The sequence below is a fragment of the Alosa pseudoharengus genome, unplaced genomic scaffold, assembly GCF_046254945.1.
Source record: "Alosa pseudoharengus isolate Yale_2024_CS ecotype anadromous, Long Island Sound unplaced genomic scaffold, YU_APseudo_1.1 YU_APseudo_1.1_scf_23, whole genome shotgun sequence".
Lineage (NCBI taxonomy): Eukaryota > Metazoa > Chordata > Actinopteri > Clupeiformes > Clupeidae > Alosa > Alosa pseudoharengus.
This window is the reverse complement of record NW_027468685.1, coordinates 13447797-13469960: the sequence shown is the minus strand read 5'-3', so window position 1 is coordinate 13469960 and position 22164 is coordinate 13447797. Positions and strand designations below refer to the sequence as shown.

The window sequence follows — 22164 nt, the reverse complement described above, 5'->3', positions numbered from 1 at the left end:
TGCCATTTTATGTGAAATGTCAAACAAACAATTTAGTGACCCTTCTACTGTATGTCACCTAACATTCAGAGAGTGACTAATACTGGCCTTGTCCTTCATGGAGACTTCTCCAACTTTCTCTCTCTCTCTCTCTCCCAGACACTCAACAGGCAGTTCCCTAGGGACCAGTCTCTCTCTCTTTCCCTCCCCCTCTCTCTCTGTCTCTCTTTTTTCTTTCTTTCTTTCTTTCTTTCTTTCTTTCTTTCTTTCTTTCTCTCTCTCTCTCTCCACACTGTCAGAATTCTGTGTTGAATTTTTTAAAAAGTCAAGGATGTAGCCTCTTCATTGCTGTGCCTGAGGAGAACATTAAACAGACCTGGCAGAATGCGGTTAGCACGCCAGCACTGAGAATCCCCTCACAGGGAATAGGGGACGCAGCGCTCTGTCATATCTGAGACGATAACCATAGAAAACACATGAAAGAGCGTTTCAAGAAGTTGTTTCTTTTATTTTGCCCCTGCAATCTTTTTCTTCCTTCTCCCTGTAGGTTTCCATCCTACATCCTCTCTCTCTCTCATCCCCCTCACACATACACACACACACACACACACTCTCACTCTCACTCCCTCATGCCATCTCTCTGTCTGTCTGTCTGTGTGTGTGTATGTAATTGAGAGAGGAGCAGACAGACCGACAGACAGATTGTGGGAAAGAGTGAGAGTGAAGGCAAACGGGAGATGGCGAGCTAGAAAGAGAGAGGAGAGTGTATGTGTATATGTGTTTGAAGTGGTGGAGCATGCCTCTTTACTTGGCTACGATCTTGGTTGTGTTGTGTACACCGTGGTGCCAACTGTTGATGGTTTTAGCAGCTGCTGAGGGCCCTGTGTGTCTGCATGTGTCTGCATGTGTCTGCCGTCCTGTGGGAGGCTTTGACAGCTGGTCACCCTTTCATAGGGGACACCGGTCATCCTTTGAAATATGTTACATTTCCTTCCATTTTTTGTATACATTCATTGGTAAATAACATAGTTTTCATGGATTATCCTTCCAGATAAATCCTTGAATGATGTACTCCTGGCCATTAACAGTTTTCTGGTGTAGGGTATTTTTATTCTTATTTTATTTGTCCATAGCACATACTCAATGGCACTGGAAGAAGCCATTTGGGCCGATATGAGCACACAGATTTATTGAGCCATTGGACATGTTTAAGAGCTTCTCTGGAAATCCCTAGAGGAGAGAATTTGGTGCCAAAGCTTTGGACTGAGCCCTTTTGTTTCCGAGTTTTAATGCATGCCAAGTGATTTCAGAGTCACTGATGACAACCCTACTATTAGGCTGTTTTATGGACCATGTCGCCATGGTTACATTATTAGACGTAGACATAATTAATTCGCCCAGTGCAAGTGGTCTATGATTGTCACACTACAGTGACGGGCTTATTTGAATAAACACCTTACATAAGGAACTGATCCCAAGGCAGAAGTTCCGGAAACAGAGCCAGCCAGTCGGGCTCACTTGTTAAGTAATGTCAGAGTTCTACTTTTCCATTCTCTGTCTGTCACAGCAAGCAGGGAAGTTGGCATGATGACCAGAGTTTGCTGACAGGATGGGTATAAACGTGATGGAGATGACCACAGAGCTCCAGATTATGTCTCCCAGTCCTGTTATAAGCCATATGTATTAACTAATGAGTCTTGGATGTGACTGTGGAACAGGCCAGATGAAGCACCTTCTCCATGCTTTGGGGGCAGTTTGATGTGATGGATTGGATTTCACCATTTCTGCTTTTTTGCCGCATCATTATGTAGAACCCACTCCGACTCCAAAGGGAGGACGAGACCTGATTTGAATCTTACGTAAGCAAGCCAGTTCAGAAACAAGAGCACCCACTCTGCAAACACACAAATCAGCCAATTACAATACCAAACTTTATTTATTTTTTTTGTCGCTAATGCTAATTCGGCTGGAGAGTGCACGTCCAAGCACTCTGTTTTGATCTTTTAATTCACCATTGATTGTTCCTCACAGCACGGCCCTGTGAGCTAATTGCCTCTTCCTAGTCCAGGCTGCTCGATCACGTCGGTTGTGATCTCGACACGGCCCTTCAGACTGGTGTGTCCAGTGGACCATATGACAAATAGCTCTTTACCCTGTTGACCAATTGATCCCCATTTTGGTGTGGCCGAGCGAAAATTAATTCGCCAAGCGGCTTGACGAAGTGTGGGTCACAAACTATTTAATTCCTCCCCACCCGAAACAAACAGCCTCAGTGGCAGCATCCTTCACACGAATCCCACTGGCTTTGGTCTACTGCCCTGAGCTAGAACCGGACTGCAAATGGACCATTTCCATTAATGTGTTTTTCAATGGCACATGTGATCAGTCCCTTATCATCCAAATGGGGAAAACCATTGATGTTTGAGAGGCTAAATATTAAAGGTGCAGTCTGCGATTCTAATTGTGATTTTCTTTTAAGCTGAAATATCAACAGACTATTGGCAGACGTGTGGACTGCATCCCTAATGAAGATGTGGAGGACCTTTAGTGCCTGAGTGCTACGTAACATGCTCCTAAGTGTTGCTGGTTCTCTGTTAATAGTATTAGTCCATCAAAAGTAATCTGGTAGGACGGTGCCTGACACATGAGGCTTACTGTCTTGATCTGGAGCAGAGGTGTGTGTGTGTGTGCGTGTGTGTGTGTGTGTGTGCGTGTGTGTGTGTGTGTGTGTGTCTGTTTGTGTGTCTGTGTGTGTGTGTGTATGTGCGCATACATGTACATGCGGGAGTGTGTGTGTGTGTTTGTTGAGAGTATTTGATCATCACAAAGCTCTTTATGCCTAGAACTGGGAAATCTAGGCCAAGGGATCCTGTGGAAGTTCACCGGCCACGTTCAATCAATCTGAATGGATCCCTTCTCTCAGAGTCAGTTCATTTCTGCAGTGGTGGCAGATGTGCCCCAGCTTTTGTACAGAGTGTGCACATATTGTCTACCAAAGGTCTGAGTGGCGACTGTGGCCAGCACCAGGGAAAGCACAACATTTAGCCGGCTCATGATTTGATTCTGAATATCATTGTTCATTTTATGGTTCTGTGCAGGTTAAAGTAATATTCTCTTTTATTAAAGTGCAAGTTTTCAAAAATATCAAGCGATAAGAAAACAAGCATTAAACCACTGCAATATTGTGGACAGTGAGAACATTTTGTCACCCATTTTGCCTATAAACAGGTTCCACATGCATCTAATCTAAAAAAGTCCTTTGATGTGATTCAGCATGATCCTTGGCAAACTATCACAATATGTAATACATTTTCACCCCACCCTTGGTCTGAGCTATCTCATATACTACTGAGTAGAGTTTCTAAATGGTGCCTTATCTGTCTTGAAGCTCTATCAGACGGTTTCCGTATAACACCCCTATGATAAGAGCCGTTATGTCTCCCCACCGAGCTTCACGTTGGCATTCAGATGGCTCCAATCTGATTACATGACACTGTCTGCCCCAGACCTACTGCTGTGGATTGCGTCGTCTTGCCAAGTGGGCCAATCGGGCAGCAGTGGCATGTTTACCGACAGGAAGGTTAGATTAAAAACAAATGTGGGCCCTGAGCTGAACTCCAAGGCTGGTGATGGGGGCTGGGGGGTGACTGGTGAGTTAGATAGATAGACAGACAGATAGATAGATAGATAGATACTTTATTGATTCCCAGGGGAAATTCAAGGTCTCAGCAGCATACATACAACACAAACACATTCTTTAACAGCAGAAAGAGTAATTAAAGTATATAATATAAAAACACAACTAAGCAGTAAGGACAGTAGAAGATAAATAATATGCTAAATATACTAAAATACAAATTATACTAACACTTAATACAATATATAAAAATATACTAAAATACAAATTACAAAAATACAAATTATACTAACACTTAATCTAAATCAATTCTAAAAACAGTATCCACATAGTGGTGATTAATAAATCAGAGGCGCTTGCAATGACTGAGGCAGGGACTGAGCCTGTGATTCTCTGTGCATAGTAAGGTATGGTAAGGTGCTCTAAGGTGCTCTGTGTGAATGAGTGTCATGGTGGTAGTGCAATGGTGATAGTGGTCATGGTGATAGTGCAAATGAGTAAGTCAACAGTGCAACAATGCAGAAATAAAGTAAAGTAAAGTCTATATATCTATATATTTAACTATTTAAGAAAATGTATAAGTGTGGCCACAGTTCGGCTGTGGCATGGAGGGGGGGGGGTTATGCATATGTGCTAATGTGCTAATATAGCACGCAAACAGTGAGGCATAAAGACAGTGGTACAAGTGGCTAGTGGCTAGTTGTACCTGGTGTGCAGCTGCTCGTGCCTGTAGCTGCTGGGATGGGAGAGCCGGTGCAACTGGAATAACAAGGCTGTTCCTCACACCTGTGCGCCAGTAGCTGCATGGGGAACATATTGGTTGGTGAAGCCAAGCTGTGCTGACACCAGTGGGTTTCTGTGTCAAAGCACTCTGTTTTTTGTTCGCTTTCTGTTGTTGAATTATCTTGTCTTATAAAACTTGATTTTGAAGTTAATTAAAAAAAAATCTGTAATTCGTTTTAACCTTACAGGTGAAATTGCAGCTAACCTCTGGAAATATAATATTTTTTATTTCTTTATAACCTTTAAAGTAAATTATGAATAATGCTCAGCAAGCAAGCTTCTTAGTTGTGGACCTCAATGGCTCTTTTGTCCATTTTAAATGTCAGCTTTAATTTGCAGTAGTTTATTGTTCTAGGAAAAAAAAACCCTAACATATCCTAGGTAGGTAGGTAGGTAGGTATGTAGCTAACGGTATCCCACTGTCTCACACTTGTTCTCAGGCCAGATGACAGCCATGCAAAGCCATGTCTGGCTGTGATTAGCACCGCTGATGCCCTGTGGCTGGAGGCTGGGGTTCTGCCTCTGGCCGCGTGGTCCGTCGGCGCAGCACGCTGCGCTGCGTCACCTCCCGCTGTTTTAGCCATCATCTCACACAGCGCTGTGCACTTAGCCTGCTTCCACCTCCACCCTACTTGTGCTCCACTACTCACCGTGCCTGCCTGCCTAATGCAATCGGCTCACTGAAGAGCTACAGGGGCCACTCTGTTTGAGCAAAGCATGCCTGGTGGGAATTGTGGGAGGTGTGTGTGTCTGTGTGTGTCTGTGTGTGTCTGTGTCTGTCTGTGTGTGTGTGTGTGTGTGTGTCTGTGTGTGTGTGTGCGCGCGTGCGTTTGCATGTTTGCATGCTTATGGCTATGTGGGTGTTTGTGTGCACATGTTTGTTTTGCTGTCTTTGTGTTTTCACTGGGTCATAGGGAGAAAAAGGTCTCTTGGGTAATATGCAGAGTGTGATGTTTCCAAATTGCCATGGTTACTAAAACAATGGCTCGGTGGTTGTTAATTATATCACATTATATGATCGAAATAAACCAAAAGAGGATTTTAGCTTGAGGTAATTATGTCAGATATTATTATTTAATAAGAAAGATTTATACATTTTGATTTAATATTTCACACATTATGGGAAATCATTGTCTCTTCAATTGGTATGGGGGGTGGAGACCTCACTCAGGGCAAGTCAAGTCACATTTATATTACAGTAGACAATAAAATGAACTGTTAGAGGAGTTGGCAAAATGAGAGGCAGAAGTTGGTCTTGTCTTGATCTCCTCCAGGCCTTCTGTCAGCTGCTATTGTAGGTGTAGGAGGAGTGGAAGGGTGGAAGAGAAATTCAGTCCCCTTCTAGATCTGCTTGTGCGGTGGCTGCCCTGTGGGCATATGCCACTCAGAGCACAGGCATATGTGGATGTTTGTACATCCCGGGCCCTGGCTGGTGATTCCTTGAGCTCTAATCCACTCAGGAAGCATTTGTGAGATTAGACGCAGACACAACAGTCACAATTTGTCAGCCGTGATGGCCTGCATGAGGTCACTTTGTGGCCGCCCAGCGAGCACTAGCGTGCAGGATGCTTCGCTTCAAATTCTGCAAACTTGCTACTAATACGGTATGTAGTACGGCAACGAAAATAATATTCCAGAAAAAAGTCACGGTGAACAAAACTAGAAATGCTTTTTAGGGACGTGTGGTGGTTGCTGAAATTTGTCTGGACGTCGACTGTGTGTCTGACATGACTGTTTGTTTGCTCCGTGCCTCTAGCTGGCCGAGTACCGTCAGCGGAAAGCCCATGCTGATGGCCAGAAGAAACAGAAGAAGAAGAAAAAGAAGAAGGGAGTGGACGAGCCTCTGGTGAGGGATGAAGGTGGCGATCTAGAGCCCTCGGGCGGGGAGGAGGTGGGGGGAGGCGAAACGAGAGAGCCCCGCCAGACGGAGTTCACCTTCGCTCGCACCCTCCGCAGAGGCGAGACCGTCAAACACGACCAGACCTATACCATAGAGGTGAGTGGAACTCTCTTCACATACAGAATCGGCTTCAGCCGCTGCCTCAGTACTGATCCGAGTTCACTGTTAGTTTTGGTCAGTTTTATGAAGTTACGTACTGAGCTGGTCCCAAGTCAGTCAGCCACAGAATAATGTCTTCCCCATTGGCTGTTGTGTAATAACATGTTCTGGGACGCATACGGGCCAGATCTGGTCCACAGTCAGATGCTATCTGGGTTACTGATTGTGTAATGCCAGCAGGTGCAGTGTTTTCTCTATGCAGTTTGCAGCTCAGGGCTGGCCGCCTTTTCTGCTGTGATTGCCACTGAAGTTTGCAAAGTAGGTGCCTAGTGCCCATTCACTTGTAATAGACTGTGGGGGGAATGAATATGTGCATCTTAATAAAAAGGGAACATTACGATAGCAATTACCACTACGGCAATTTCGGGCTCGCTTAGAAATCCAGAGTAGCTTAGCGGGTCACTAACCCTTTTCATATCTGCACGCCAGCAGGGAAGCTTATCTTCCTGCTCTTTTTCATCTAAAATCACACAGAAGTGGTGTAAGCAGCAGGTAGGACTGGGATGAGATATGACATGAGAGTTTAGGGTCCAGGGATTATTGTTTTTGTCAAAATGCTGTCAAATGAATCCTACAGACAACAGCTTGAGCAGGATCCCATCAAGCAAATCTAGTTTAAGTTGTGTGTTTACATGATAAAAGACATGTGAAAACGGCAACTACATGTCCTGATTCCTGATTTGATATTTTTATTTTCTTTTACATAACTTTGTTTTATTAGATATATATTGACAAAGCAGATCTTTTGTTAATCTTGGGTGTATGTTTGGTGGGGCCTCTCTCTCTTTCTCTCACACACACATAGACGTCAAATAAGCTAATTTCCCAAAAAGTTGGTGTGTTCCTTTAAAGTTTTATGTAGTCTAGTCCAGATTCCTGTGAAAGGATTTGTCTGGTTGGCGCCCTACTTAGCTATATGACACAATTCACTTATCAGATTAATTAAGCTTGCATAAATGAAGCGAGTCACGAAAAAAGTCTTTCTGTTTCATGTACATCATAATAATTTCCAGTTTGCTGCTTGAAAGGCAATGTGGCAGTAGTTGGAATCGGCTTCATCCTCCTCTAGAACAATGGTACAAAGCCAGTATTGTCACAGTATCACCATTTATCATCATAAGTTCCATTTATGGATGCAGGATCTAAATGTGAAACAACAGAGTCTGAAAGCGAGAATTTTAATGGATTTGATAAATGGACCTGTGGTACACACACACACACACACACACACACACACACAAACAAACAAACAATCATGTTTTAGCTCATCTTTACCCTCTTATTTTTGTTCAAACATTAGTTTTAAACAACAGAAGTTAGCAATTCATGATTAAACAGACATTATTGATCTTCATAACTTTTGGTGAGTGACTCTGTCATCATCCAAAGATTTAGATGGCCATTTTCTGCAATGCTCCTCAAGTATTGCTTTTATCTCTTTAAAATATAGTTAGGATCACCACAAACAATGGAATGGAGCGATATTAATTGATTTCAAAGCAATGTGTGGCTATTGAAGTGTGTGTGTGTGGATGTATGTATGGTTATGTGTTGACTGTGTGTTTGCTGCTACAGTGTTGGCTGCTACTCTGCTGAGCACGACACACTTGTTTGCTCTTACTGCAAAAAAATGTTTCAGCGTCTCGTGAACAATTGCTGTCTCCATAGCCTTGAGTGGATTCAGTGGACTTCTGCTAGTAAAAGGCACTCTCCTTGACCTGACGACAGCATTTCACATGGAAGACCTGCAACTTTCTCCCTCAGCTAAACAAACACACACATGCACAAAGACAAATACACAAACACACATGCACACACACACTCACACACATACTCACTCTCTCTCTCTCTCATTTTTTCCTCTCTCTCTTTCTTTCTGTCAGTCTCACACTCGTTCTCTCTCTCTCTGTCTGTTTTACCCCTTCAGGTTGTACATGTACATTAGTGTGTGAGAAAAAAACTCACCTTTTTATCAACTTGAGGTACTAGCGGTTCCTGTAACCCCCCCCCCCCCAAAAAAAAAATAAAAAAGACAGTTGCCATAGCAACAGACAACTGCGTTTTTAAGTGGTTGAGCTGCCTGCTGTCTCCGTCTGTGTGAAGAATCCTCCTGGCCTTGCAGTGAATAGCAGATTAGAACATTCCACAATAGAGAGCGGGAGCATAACAGAGATGTAGACGCACAGAAAAGTGAGAGGTGTCCTCGGCTCCGCGTCACTCTGACCGTCCGCTGTCGCCGTGTGGCTGCTGTTTCCATCTATCTTTTCGTGACGCACCTAATCCTTTCTCAGCTCGGGAGCAGTTTGCTGATTTTTTTTTATGTCAAAAGACAAGGGGTTTGCAAAGCTAAGGCAAGGTCTTTGGAAGGTTACTGTCAAGCAAGTTTTGGTGGTGGTGTTTTGGGTGGGGTATTCTGTTCTCATCTGGGAAAGCACTCAGACGGAGGTACCAGAGATAAGATATGTAGCCATGCAACATTGGCACAGCAGCCCAGGAAATGGTGCAATTAGCGCCTCGTTATTATAAATAGACAAAGCATTGGCACTGGCAAGTTCATAATGCAAAAACAAGCATTGTAGGTTTTATTGGCTATGATCATCTTTTAGCATATATTTAGCATGGTATGAGGATGCTTAGTTGCCTCATATAAGTTTGCATTTTTATACATGATGCCAATTTGAAAGAATGGTTTATATCACTTGGGGGACAAAAGTAGCCGATAGTCTTTGCCCCCACCGTGCTTGTCTGCTGAAGATGTTTACCTGATGAAGCCAACGCAGAGAACAGTTGTGGCATTGTCATCTATCACTCTCATGTCTGAGGATTAGATATCTGTCTACTTAAGCGGTTAACTTAAAAGTATTGCCCAGTGCTATTTAATGAGAATGTCCTCCTTGGCCGTCCACTGTGACTGATGATGGGGACTTTTTTTTAATTCTTGTCCTTTTCATTTCCCAGAGAAAAGAGAAGGTGTCAGTGTAATTGGCCCAGATGCACAATTACATTACTATAGAGATGTGCCCAAGTAGCCAAGCAACTTTATGGTGGAGGGGTTGCTGTGGAAACACCGTAACACAGTGATTCCCTTTTCAAACACACACACACACACACACACACACACACACACAGAGACACTCGTTCAAACACACACACTACAGGCCGTAGAAATCTTGTGTAACCTCTCTCACCCTCCTATTATGCCTTCTCTCTGCATAGTTTCATGCACAGAGATGGATTTCTATGTGAACTAGACAAAAGCCATTTTCCATTAGATGTCTATATTATTAAGTGACCTTTATTATGACCGCCGCTAATGTGTTTTTTTTTTTCTTCAATAATTTTGTGTCAATGTTTCCCGGGACACTGAAAGACCAGGCTGCACGAAACTTGGTGGGCATGTACAGTAGCCCCACAAAGATGACACGGAACCATTGATTTTCGTTTTGATCTGCCCCATCTCATATCCACTCATGTGAGGTATAGCGGCACCTACAGTAGTTAAAAATGAAAAAGCAAAGTAAAGCAGGTATCTTTGGTTGACATGTTCAAAACTGCACAAAATTTGTGTAGTGTGGGATCATTATGACACCCTCTGAATGCATGCCAAGTTTTGTGGAATTCCGTTCACGGGGACCATATAATAAATGAATATATGTGTACATTTAGTGACTGTACACAAACCATGCACACACCCACACCCACACACATATATAAACACAACCGCACACACACACATAAAAACACACGCACACATGCACGCACACACGCACACACGCACGCACGCACGCATGCGTGCACACACACACACATCCCATTACCCCCCCCCCACACACTCACAAGCGAAAAGGCACACACACACACACACACACATGCAGGCAAGCACACACACACACACACATTACCCCCACATACACACTCACAAGCGTACATACAGAGAAAAGCACAAACATACACAAAAGCAAATGCACACATGCACACACTCATTTACATACACAAAAGTTGAGTAGGGGATGGAGTAGGAGATGGAGACATTGACAAGCGTGATTTATTTTTTGCGAAGAGAATGTGCAGGACTGAGCGACGGTCATATTATTTTGTACCGCTTTGCGATTCATCTAGTTTGTATAGTGTTTTTTGCAGACAAGCGTCATAAAGTGTCTTGAATGAAGATTAAAATGAAACATGTAAAACATAATAATAATAATAATAATGTTGTTTTGTCTCTCCACTTGCTAGTTTGTATACATCATGGAGATGATTTTCAGCATCTCGCCAATTGCTGCAACCACTGAACAGCAGCCCCATATCTTACGTGTGTGTGTGTGTGTGTCTGTGTGTGTGTGTGTCTGTGTCTGTGTCTGTGTGTATATATGTATGTGTATGGTGTGTGTGTGTGAAATCAGACATTGCTTCTGGTGGCCGTCTGACAGGGCCATTGCTGCGACCGCTTCTGTTCACCGGCGCAGCACCGAGGGATGGATCCAATATCACTCCCCAGGACCACTGCATCTGAATTATTAATCTACTTGGCTGGGCCGAATGCCCTACAGGGGCATTGTGCTGCTATTTGTTGCATGGAGGGGTCATTATTATTATAAACATGACTCCCATAAGCTGATGATGCTGTATGGATGCAATGGGCTGTGGCCTGTTAGGAAGGTGTGTGTGTGTGTGTGTGTGTGTGTGTGTGGAGATGCTCCCCCCTCTGTATGTAGGTCAGTGGGGTAGACGACAGGCATGGGGAGTGGCTGGGACGCAATTATCCTTTCTTCTGGAAGGGAGGGAAAAAAAGAGATCACCGTCGACCACCCTATAAGAGCCTGTTGGCAAATGGATCCTGCAGTCGCCACCATGCAGAGCTGCTTTGGGCACGTGGATTTCTGAATGCATCTGCCAAGGGCACCATGGCTCTAACTGCCGTCTTTCTGGGCTACAAATCAGTAGGGTGACTTGCCAAAAAAAGAAGAAGCCTGGGATGGTTGTTGGTTGTCCTGTTTGGTTGTTTAGCTGTCTCATGGCTAGAAAATTAAAATCGTGGCGCGTTGTGGCGTGGTGGTTTGGTCAGTGTGTGTGAAATGTGAGCTGTGCATCTCATGATTGGCTCAAAGCTCTGGTGAGAATAGGGTGTGTGCGTGCGTGTGTGTGTGTCATTTTTGCTGGATCTGAGGGAACAAAGGAGAAAGATGATTAATGTAAGTCCTAATTGCTTTTCTCTCTTCCAGCCTGAAAGTGAGATGTCTACCACAGCAGAAGACTACTCCACAGAGGTATGTGGCTCACGCACACACACACATGCACATGCACACACACACACACACACACACACACACACACACACACACACACAACCTTTTGCCCCTCGACCTTGCTGTTTAACATGATCGGCTCGGATTTCCTGTAATCTATTTTGATTTCACTTAGGTTGTAGTTATATCCACAGAATCAGTGGTGCATGCGTGCAAACATTTTTCAATGCTGTTTGCACTCTCACTGTGATTTGGGAAGTTGGAGTGGAGCTTTTTCCCTGCATGCTCTGGATGTCTCCATGACACTTTTTAGTACGATTTGCTCCACCATGTGATTGGATTTGCTGGTTGCCAGGCACTGAGGTCTTAAAGTCACCGGAGGGAATTTGTTTAAAAAAAAAAACAGACAGGTCTCTCTGGGCATCTGTGAAGATGTTACTCAGTCAGTGCTTACAGTAATTTGTCAAATGATTTAGAAATTGTAGACCTGCTAAGATGGACTGTATGAAAACACACTAAATCGCCAGAACGTAATCTTCAAAATATGATTACTGTATGCTTTTTTCCATCGCCATCATAATGAATTGATAATCTAATCAGCAAGCTGAATTGGAGGGGTTTTTCGTGAAAAGGATACAAGCGCAGACTTTGGCAAGTCAGTGTTTCACAGAGTGTTGTGAATTAACAGGTGAATGGGTGCCTGGAGAAGACAAACAGAGCCACGGAGGCTCCTCAGGACTTACTCTGGGTACAGTAAACACACGACTAAAGATGATTAAACACAAGCGGCCGTGCTCTCTCTAACTCCGAACCATGCAGCTACCTGGCTATTTTTACCTCTCTCTCTCTCTCTCTCTCCCTCTCTCTCTCTCTCTCTCTCTCTCTCTCTCTCTCTCTCTCTCTCTCCCTCTCTCTTTCTCTCTGTCTTGTTCACCGTCTCCCATGCATCTCCACATGGGGGGGGGGGTCCTCTCTTTCAGGTCTTTACTAACCCTCTAACCCCTCTGGACTTATTTCTGATGCTAACCCAGTGCTTTGGTTGGATAGCAGCATCCACTGCTGCCTGTGGGATGCCCTGTTATTTTTTTATTTTTTTATTTAGCTTGTTATTTATCTATTTATTCATTCATTCTTACAATGTAGCCGGCGTAGGCTCAGCTCTAACTTTACTGGGCGCTCTGACACAGCGGGGACGGGCGGGAGAGAAGGGCGGTGTGACATTTTGCAGGCGTAAATGACCGAGAGACAGACAGAGAGACAGACAGAGAGACAGACAGAGACAGACAGAGAGACAGACAGAGAGACAGACAGAGAGACAGACAGAGAGACAGACAGAGAGACAGACAGAGAGACAGACAGAGAGACAGACAGACAGAGAGAGAGAGAGACACAGAGACACAGAGAGAGAGACACAGAGACACAGAGAGAGAGACACAGAGAGAGAGACACAGAGAGAGAGACACAGAGAGAGAGACAGACAGACAGAGAGAGAGAGACACAGAGAGAGAGAGAGAGACAGAGAGAGAGCCAGAGAGAGAGAGAGACCCAGCTGTTAACACTGGAGTCGTTAAGCTGCCACAGGTGGTGCCGCTCTGCACTCAACTACGGAGGGAGAAAGACTGAAAGAGAAGAAATGGTAAATAGATAGATAAGTAAAGCTTCTTGGGCACAATGACACAGACAATTCTGATGTGGGGAAGATTGGACAGGGAGAGAGGGATAAGGAGGGGACAGTGAAGAAGTCAAAAGAGAAGAGAGAGAGAGAGAAAGGGAGAGAAAGAGAGGGGGGGCTGGGGCGAGTGCTTTTGTTTGCTTTCTGCTGTGTGACATGCATGGTGTCAGCCAGAAGCCAGGGTGGCTCATTACACCTCTCACACACTCTATTCTCTCTCCCTCTCTTTTTCTTCCTCCCATTAATTCACTCTCATTCATCTCCCCTTGCTTGCTTCTATACCTTCCCCCCCCCCCCCACCCCCCTTCTCTCTTTTAGGAGGAGGACCTGCGTCAGACTGTAGCCCCATCAGATCAGGACCTGCTGACCCATCCACAGGACCGACTGCAGGACATGGAGGACGAGCTGGCCGCTAAGACGCAGGCCCTGGAGGACCTCACCAGGGAACTGGAGGACATCCGTGCCGCCTTCGGCACCGAGGAGGGAGTGCAACAGGTATCGGTCATCCTCGCCCTGTCTGTCTGTCTGTCTGTCTGTCTGTCTGTCTGTCTACACTTAAGGCAAAAGTGGTTTGAATTCATGTACATCCATTCACCAGTAAGTAAGAAGTCCTTGGTTATTCAGTGAATTACTATGTGTGTATTTATTGTGTGTGTGTGTGCGCATGTACTGATGGAAGGACTTTCTCTGTACACACACACACACCTGAGTGTGCTCCTCTACTTGTCCTGCTTGGTGCAGACACCACGCATTTATGGATAGTGACTGACTCATCAGTTGTGAAATAGAAGAGCAGAAGATGATGTGTTTCTTCTGTATTTTCAACACACTTTGTTTGTACTGCAGTTTTTTCAAATGCCGTGCGTCAGCACATTCTTTTGAAAAAAAGAGAGAAATTAAAAGCACATTCTGTTGTGAAAACACAGCCAGTGGCTCCAGCTCCTTGGTCCACAGTGCCAGGGTCACTGTTATTTTCTGTCCCCTCTTGGAAACCATGGTAACCCAAAAGATTCCCGTGTGTGACTGACAGCCTCTCTTCTCTTTTCCCTCTCTTCTCATCTCTTCTTCTTCTCCTCCTCCTCTCTAATCCTTGCCTCTCTTCTCCTCCTCCTCCTCCTTTTCTCCTCTTCTCCTCCTCTCTTCTCCTCCTCCTCCTCCTCCTCCTCCTCCTTTTCTCCTCTTCTCCTCCTCCTCTTCTTCTCTTCTCCTCTCCTCTCCTCATCCTCTCCTGTCCTCTCTTCTTCTTCTCCTCCTCCTCCTCTAATCCTCTCCTCTTCTCCTCTTCTCTCCTCTCCTCTCCTCTTCTCCATCTCATGCTCGTTCCAGCTGCAGGACTTTGAGGCGGCGCTCAAGCAAAGGGACGGCATCATCACGCAGCTCACCGCCAACCTGCAGCTGGCCCGCAAGGAGAAGGACGAGGTCATGAGGGAGTTCCTGGAGCTCACCGAACAGAGCCAGAAACTCAACATTCAGTTCCAGCAGGTAACACACACACACACACACACACACACACACACATACACCCCCCCCCCACACACTTCCATTCGCGCACACAAACACACACACACATATCACCCACCCACTCCCCACCCCTCTTCCATTCGCACACACAAACACACACACACATATCACCCACCCACTCCCCACCCCTCTTCCATTCGCACACACAAACACACACACACATATCACCCACCCACTCCCCACCCCTCTTCCATTCACACACACACACACACACACACACACACACACACACACATACCACCCCCCTTCCCACTTCCATTCGCACGCGCACACACACCACACGCACACACACACACATTCACTTACACTCACACACTCACTCATATCACCCCCCCTCCCCTTCCCACTTCAAACACACCACAACAGTTTTTTGAAGAGTGAGTGATCGCTGTTATCCCCCATCATGATGCTGCTGTTGGTTATTTGTTAGTTAACTTGTGAGGCTTACGCAGATGAGCACTCGCAGTGCTTTTGGTCATCCCAGCCACCACCCACACTCAAATTATAACAAAACCAGCATTGCCCATTAGCATTCCTCCCACCTACGGAATCGCTCTCGCTCAAACAGGTATCTGTCCCTTCCCTCTCGTCATGCAGTACATCATCACTTCTCTTTCTCCTCACAATGTCTACCCTTCTTCTTCTCTATCTTGTCTTCTCTCTCCATTCTTGTCTCTTTCTCTTTGTGCCTCTTTGTCTTCTTGTCTCTGTCTTCATTTCCTCCTCCAGAGAACAGCCAGGCAGTACATTTCCACAGAATCACAGTACATTTCCGCAGAACCACAGTGCATTTTCACAGAATCACAGTCCATTTCCGCAGAACCACAGTGCATTTTCACAGAATCACAGTACATTTCCGCAGAACCACAGTGCATTTTCACAGAATCACAGTACATTTCCACAGAACCACAGTGCATTTTCACAGAATCACAGTACATTTCCGCAGAATCACAGTGCATTTTCACAGAATTGTTGAAATGCCTCAGTGTCGAACACAATATACGTCCGATTTCTCCAGAGGCTGTACATCAGATGTATTATTTGCAGAACCGCTTTGTTGGTTTGTACTCTGGGTTTTGTACAATGTAATTGCAATTTTCTTTGTCTGTCTATCTCTCTCTTTCTCCCTTTCTCTCTGACCCCCCCCTTTCCCTCTCTCTCTCCCTCTCTCTGCCCTCTTCCATCTTCTCATTCACACCCCTCCCTTTCTCTGTGTACCCCCTACTTTCATCTCTTTCGTTCCCTCGTTCCCTCTCTCCCTCCCCTGCCTCTCTCCCTCTCTCTCACTGTGTACCCCGTACTTCCCTCTCTCTCTCTCTCTCTCTCTCTCTCTCCCTCCCTCTCCCTCTCTCTCTCTCTCTCCCTCCCTCTCCCTCTCTCTCTCGCACTGTGTACCCCGTACTTCCCTCTCTCTTTCTCTCTCCCTCTCTCTCTCCCTCTCTCCCTCCCTCTCCCTCCCTCTCTCTCCCTCCCTCCTTCTCTCTCTCTCTCTCTCTCTCTCTCACTGTGTACCCCGTACTTCCCTCTCTCTCTCTCTCTCCCTCTTTCTCCCTCTCTCTCTCCCTCTCTCTCTCCCTCTCTCTCTCTCTCTCCCTCCCTCTCCCTCTCTCTCTATCGTCTCTCTCAGCTACAGGCGGGCGAGACTCTGCGGAACAGCAGCCACAGCAGCACGGCGGCCGACCTGCTCCAGGCGCGCCAGCAGCTCGTGCTCCACCAGCAGCAGCTGGAGGAGCGGGACGCCGAGGTCAGAGGTCACCGGGAGCGCGGCGAGGAGCAGCGTCTCCAGATCAGCCAGCTCCAGCAGCGCCTCAGACACATAGAAACGGTAATTTGCATGCGGCATCTCCCTGCTGAGAACACAGGAGGCGTACAGGACCTCTTTACTGTAGCCACCAACATACTGTGAATAGACGATAGGATAAAATCATATATAATGCTAAATATAATTGTTTAAAATACTTGTACTGTATATGTCTTTGTATTCTGGTTGTGGTTATGGTATTTAGCAGACACTTTTATCCAAAGTGACATACAAATAACAACAATATAGTAGTTAAATTTAACAAAAAACAATTCAAAAAGTTGATAAGACTACACCAAGGATTCAATCAATTCAATCAATAGCCTAATGAAAATAAATAAATGCTATAATATACAAACCATAACGCATAAGAATTGTATCAGGACAAGTCTATATGTATGGTAACTTTTTGTTATAGGGGCTTGAGGAAGAGTTTTTAGCTGCTACATGGTATATGGACACTGGTATAGGTGAACGTCTAGTTTAGTGTAGTGTAGTGTAGTGAAGCAAGTCAGCATTATTTACATTATTTCAGCAGATTGAGTAGAATGTAGGATGGAGTCATTATGTTTTACAAGCTAACCGTGAGTGTTCTGGAACAGATACGCTTCTAACAGTATTAAGATAGATGCTCTGAGAACAAAAATGGGACTCTCCTGGTATGTCTTATCAGCAATTAAAATGTTAACATAGTCTGAGTGTATCAGTGACTGTATAGTCATTGGACTGTATTATTTAAATGAGGAGACTTTCATAGACACAGACATACCTCGCCTGGTTTCACATTCAAGTGAGGGGGTGTGGACTCCCACTCCCACTACTCTGGTCCATATGTTACAAAGAAATGCAAACATTGTTTACGGTAGTTCTTAATATCTAAAATTGGATGTGAAAAATGGGAAATGGGCTACTTGTTGTTTTTGAGGCAAGGAACTAGATTGCTGTTCTTTCAGCCCAAATGGTTTTTATAATGCTCAAGTGTCACGCTGAGGTCCACAATTCAACCTTAAACGTCAGCAGCACTCAGTGTCCAGTACAGGTTCTTCCATTGTGCTTTCAGTGCCAGATAAAAAGAGCCTTTTCGGCCCCACAAGTGCAAGTGCTGCAGTGTTTGAATCAATTCACACCAATCCAACCCTCCTCACCCCCACCCCCCCACCCCACTCTCTTCCTGTCTCCCTAGGTGGGCACACAAGCAGACGAGTCACTCGTACTGAAATTACAGGAGAAAGAGCTGCTGGTGGCCAAGCAGGAGAGGGCCATGTCCGAACACGAGCACTCGCTCATGCGCCTGCGGGAGGAGCTAACCTCCTCAGAGCAGCAGCGGAGTGTGTTGAGCCAGCAATTAGCCGCCAAGACCCAGGAACTGGACGCGACTAAAGCAGAGGCTGAGCGGAGCCGGTCAGAGCTTGAATGTACCAAGGTGGACCTCGAAGGAACGAAGGTTGAGTTTGAAAGGACCAAGGTTGAGTTTCAGAGCAACAGGTTGGATCTCGAAAGGATCAGGAAAGAGTTGGAGAGCGGCAAGGTGGACTTCCATGGCAACAGGTCGGAGTTTGAGAGCTTGAAGATGGAGTTGGAGAACAGCAGGGAGGAGCTTGCAAGCAACAAGGTGGAAATGGAAAGTAACAGGGCAGAACTCGATGTGACTGAGGCAGCACTTGAGGGCCTCAGGGTGGAGCTTGAGAAACTGAGGGCGGAGCAGGAGAGCAGAAGGGTGGAGCTTGAGAGTGGTAGGGTGGAGCTTGAGAAATGTAAGGCGGAGTTGGAAAGCAGCAGGGTGGAGTTGGAAAGCAGCAGGGTGGAGTTGGAAAGCAGCAGGGTGGAGCTGTCGTCCTCACGGCAGAAGGAGCGCATGTCATCGGCGGAGATCCAGCAGCTGATGGGGACGGTGGAGGACCTGCAGCGGCGCTGCCACCGCGGCAGCCTCTCGGAAGGCGAAGCCCTGCAGCGGGCAGAGGAGGACGTGGCGCGGCAGCTGGAGCGTCTCCGGGGCGAGCTAGACGAGATGTACGGTGAGCAGATCGTCCAGATGAAGCAGGCACTGCAGGCGCAGCACGCCGCCGAAGTCGAGCGGCTGAATAAGCACCATGCCGGTGAGATGGAACGGCTCCGCGCCCAGGCGACCCAGAGCTGCGGCGAGGCCAACCAGCTGAGCGCCCGCGTGGTGGAGCTGCAGCAGAAGCTGCAGGAGGCGCAGGTGCTGCGCGAGCGCGCCCGCCAGGAGCTCTCGCAGGTGACCGAGGAGAAGCTCGACCTGCAGAGCCAGGTGGACGACCTCCTGAAGGACCTCCGCTCGGCCCGCGAGAAGGTGGAGGCAGCGGTCGCGCAGAACGCCGGGGACCGGCGCGAGAGCGAGGCCGAACGCCTTCGGAACACCATCTCTGAGCTGGAGGCCCAGCTGGCCGAGGCTCACGAGGCGGCCGGCGAGCTTGAGGCCAAGCATGAGTCTGAGGTGACCAACTACAAGATCAAGCTGGACATGCTGGAGCGCGAGAAGGACGCGGTGCTGGACCGCATGGCCGAGTCGCAGGAGGCCGAGCTGGAGCGCCTGCGCACGACGCTGCTCTTCAGCCACGAGGAGGAGCTGGGGCGCCTGCGCGACGACCTGCAGCGCGAGAGCCAGCTGAACGCCGAGAACCTGCGCGACGAGCTGGACCGCCGCGGCGGCGAAGCCCTGGAGCAGCTGCGGGCCGCCCACGAGGCCCGGCTCCGGCAGGCCGAGCACGAGCGGGCCGACCTGGCCGAGGAGAGGGACGCGCTCCTGGCCGAGATGGAGGCGCTGAAGGAGGAGCTGGCCCGGGCGTCGCTGGACAGCTCGCGCGCCGAGGAGCTGGTGGAGCGGCTGAGGGAGATGGAGCTGGAAGTGGAGGAGCTGAGGGAGAGCGAGAGCGAGAGGGCCGACGCGGCGACGGAGAGAGAGAAGGAGGCGCTGAAGGAGGAGCTGCTGAAGGAGGTGCGGGAGCGCGAGCGGAGCTGGGACGGCAAGTACCGAGCGCTGGAGGCGGAGAGCAGGACGCTGACGGAGGACAACGCAGCCATGAAAGACGAGCTGGAGCTATTGAACGAGGACCGGACAAAGGTGCGGGAGAAGATCGGCGCGCTCGTCGAGGAGAACGAACGCTTGCAGCAGAGCACCGACGAGCTGCGCGAGGAGATCGAGCGTCAGAAGAACACCTTCTCGTTCGCCGAGCGCAACTTCGAGGTCAACTACCAGGAGCTGAGGGACGAGTGCACGTGCCTGGCCGGCGAGAAGGCGCAGCTGGAGGAGAGGGTCCGCCGCGAAACGCTCGAGTACGAGGCCAAACTCAACGGCCTGCGCTCGCAGGTCCAGCAGCTGCAGTCTGAGCTGGGCACCGATCTGGATGGAGGTGTGGTGGAGAAGGACACCACGGAGCTGATGGAGAAGCTTCAGTCGTCGGAGAAGGAGCGAGAGCGTCTGGCCCAGCAGCTGTCCAAGACTTCTGTCTGTCTGGAGGAGAGGGAGGCGGAACTGAGGGAGAAGGAGGCAGAGCTGGAGCAGATGGAGGAGGAGCTTCGTCTCGCGCAAGAGGAGATGGGAGAGGTCAACGCTCGTATCCGAGAGCTGGAGACCGAGAGAGCAGCAGCAGCAGCAGCAACAGCAGCCGCCGCCGCTCCTCCGAACGTCCAGGCAAGCTCACCGCAGCCCCCTGCCCACCGCCCGCAGCAGCCCCCTGCCCCCAGCAAGGGCTCGTGCTCGGTGGACGAGCACCCAGCTCGCCTGGTCTCCCTGGAGCAGCAGGTGGAGGCTCTGCGCTCCCAGCTCCAGGCTGCCGAGCGGGAGAGACGGCGCGCGGACGAACAGCACGCAGCCCTGCAGCGGGAGAAGGACGGGCTCGCCGAGCAGCTCCGACGGCGCGCACAAGCACCTGTTGCGGGTGTCCTCCCCCCTCCCTCCTCCTCCTCCTCCTCCTCCTCCTCCTCCTCATCCGCCGCTTACTCTTCGTCCTCCCCCCACCTCTCCCTCTCGTCCACTCTCCCTGCCCCCGTCTCGCAGGCACTTGAGCAGAGCGAGAGCAGCCAGCGACAGCGGCAACAGGAGCCGCGCGGAGAGCAGACAAGCACAGAGCCGCCTCGGCCGCCGCCGCTGCTGGAGGAGAGAGAGAGAGAGAGAGAGGGAGAAGAGGAAGAGGAGGAACAGGTGGAGGAGAAGAGAGAAGCGGAGGCTGGCAAGAGAGAAGCGAACGCGACAGGAAAGAAGAAGAAGAGGAGACGACGGGGGATGCTGCACAAGCAACGAGTCGCCGACGGCGAGCGGCAAGGGAGCGGAGACACGAAGCAGGTAAACGGGCACACTCGCAACATGCTCTCTCTCTCTCTCTCTCTCACACACACACACACACACACACACACACACACACACACTCTGCAGCTCTACTCATGCGTGTCAGCTCAGTGCTCTGTGTGCGCTCTGATCTGCTTGATGAAGCCGCTGCAGCTGCTATGATAGTGTTTAATGAGCTGGATGAACAGACGTCTGCGGAGACCGAGGGGCTTGTGTCGGATCTGACCGCTTCTCCAGCGCAGCGTAGATATTTCATTGATCAAATATGCCCTTTTTTGTCGCGTCCCTCTCGGGGTCTGCGTTTTAATGCAGCGATCATCTCAAGAGTTTTGCCAATAGCGAAATGCATTTTGCTTTATTTTGTCTAATGGTCCTCTCATACATCTCTAGACTACACAATCAACAGGCTTTAACATCCTCGTAGTTTGTGTGTGTGTGTGTGTGTGGGGGGGGGGGGTGTAGTTCATTTTGTAGCACTGCAGGTCATCTTCAGCAGTTCTGTGGCCAGCCTATGCGGGTCGAAAGGACGGACGTAAGGCTTTGTTTCTCCCCTGCTGAAATTAGGTTCGGGGATTTATGTGGATTGAGGGCCACTTGTCTTGCTTAATGCAAGCTGAGAAGGGACAGAGTGTGTGTGTGTGTGTGTCTGTGTGTGTGTGTGTGTGTGTGTCAGAAAGAACCTAACCTGTGTGTGTGTGTGTTGTGTGTGTGTTGTGTGTTTGTGTGTGTGTGTTGATAATTGAAGGGCAGGGATTGTGGTATGGAGAGAGGCTCACATTCACAAGACCTTTCTCTGATTGTGGAGCGTAATCACAGCGTCAAGTCCCTCGGCCCCCTCAAGCGCAGTTTGCAATCAGATTGATCCGCTACGGCTACTTACCCCCCTCAATTGCACCGACAACAGACAAAGTTAGGGGAAAAAAAACATGCAGAAACAAGAAACGGCAGAATTTAGTTTTCTCCCCACATCAACATAATCTCACTCGCTCCACTGATGGGGGCAGATGAGCAGATTCAGGCTCTCCAGACGGCTCCATCATAAGAAGAGATTCAGCCCTGGAAACACACACAGTTCCAGGGCAGAAAACAGCATCAGTAATCGGATTGTTCCTCTCGGGACTCCTGCAGCGTGATTATGCCTCTCAGAAATGTAATGGACC

At 48.1% G+C, this 22164-nt stretch overlaps 1 protein-coding gene across 5 annotated transcripts in view; it reads left to right on the top strand.

Moving 5' to 3' along the window:
• The window catches only part of akap9 (A kinase (PRKA) anchor protein 9), an 84556-nt gene that overhangs the window by 3291 nt on the left and 59101 nt on the right, over window positions 1-22164 (top strand). For 4 of the 5 annotated variants that reach the window (XM_076301644.1, XM_076301645.1, XM_076301647.1 and 1 more), the window contains exons 2-8: window positions 6156-6395; window positions 11681-11725; window positions 12393-12452; window positions 13695-13871; window positions 14703-14858; window positions 16525-16722; window positions 17882-21001. In XM_076301644.1, coding sequence (XP_076157759.1) covers window positions 6156-6395; window positions 11681-11725; window positions 12393-12452; window positions 13695-13871; window positions 14703-14858; window positions 16525-16722; window positions 17882-21001 — 3996 coding nt within the window. The remainder of the gene's footprint in view (window positions 1-6155; window positions 6396-11680; window positions 11726-12392; window positions 12453-13694; window positions 13872-14702; window positions 14859-16524; window positions 16723-17881; window positions 21002-22164) is intronic. The other variant, XM_076301646.1, reaches the window with a different exon arrangement.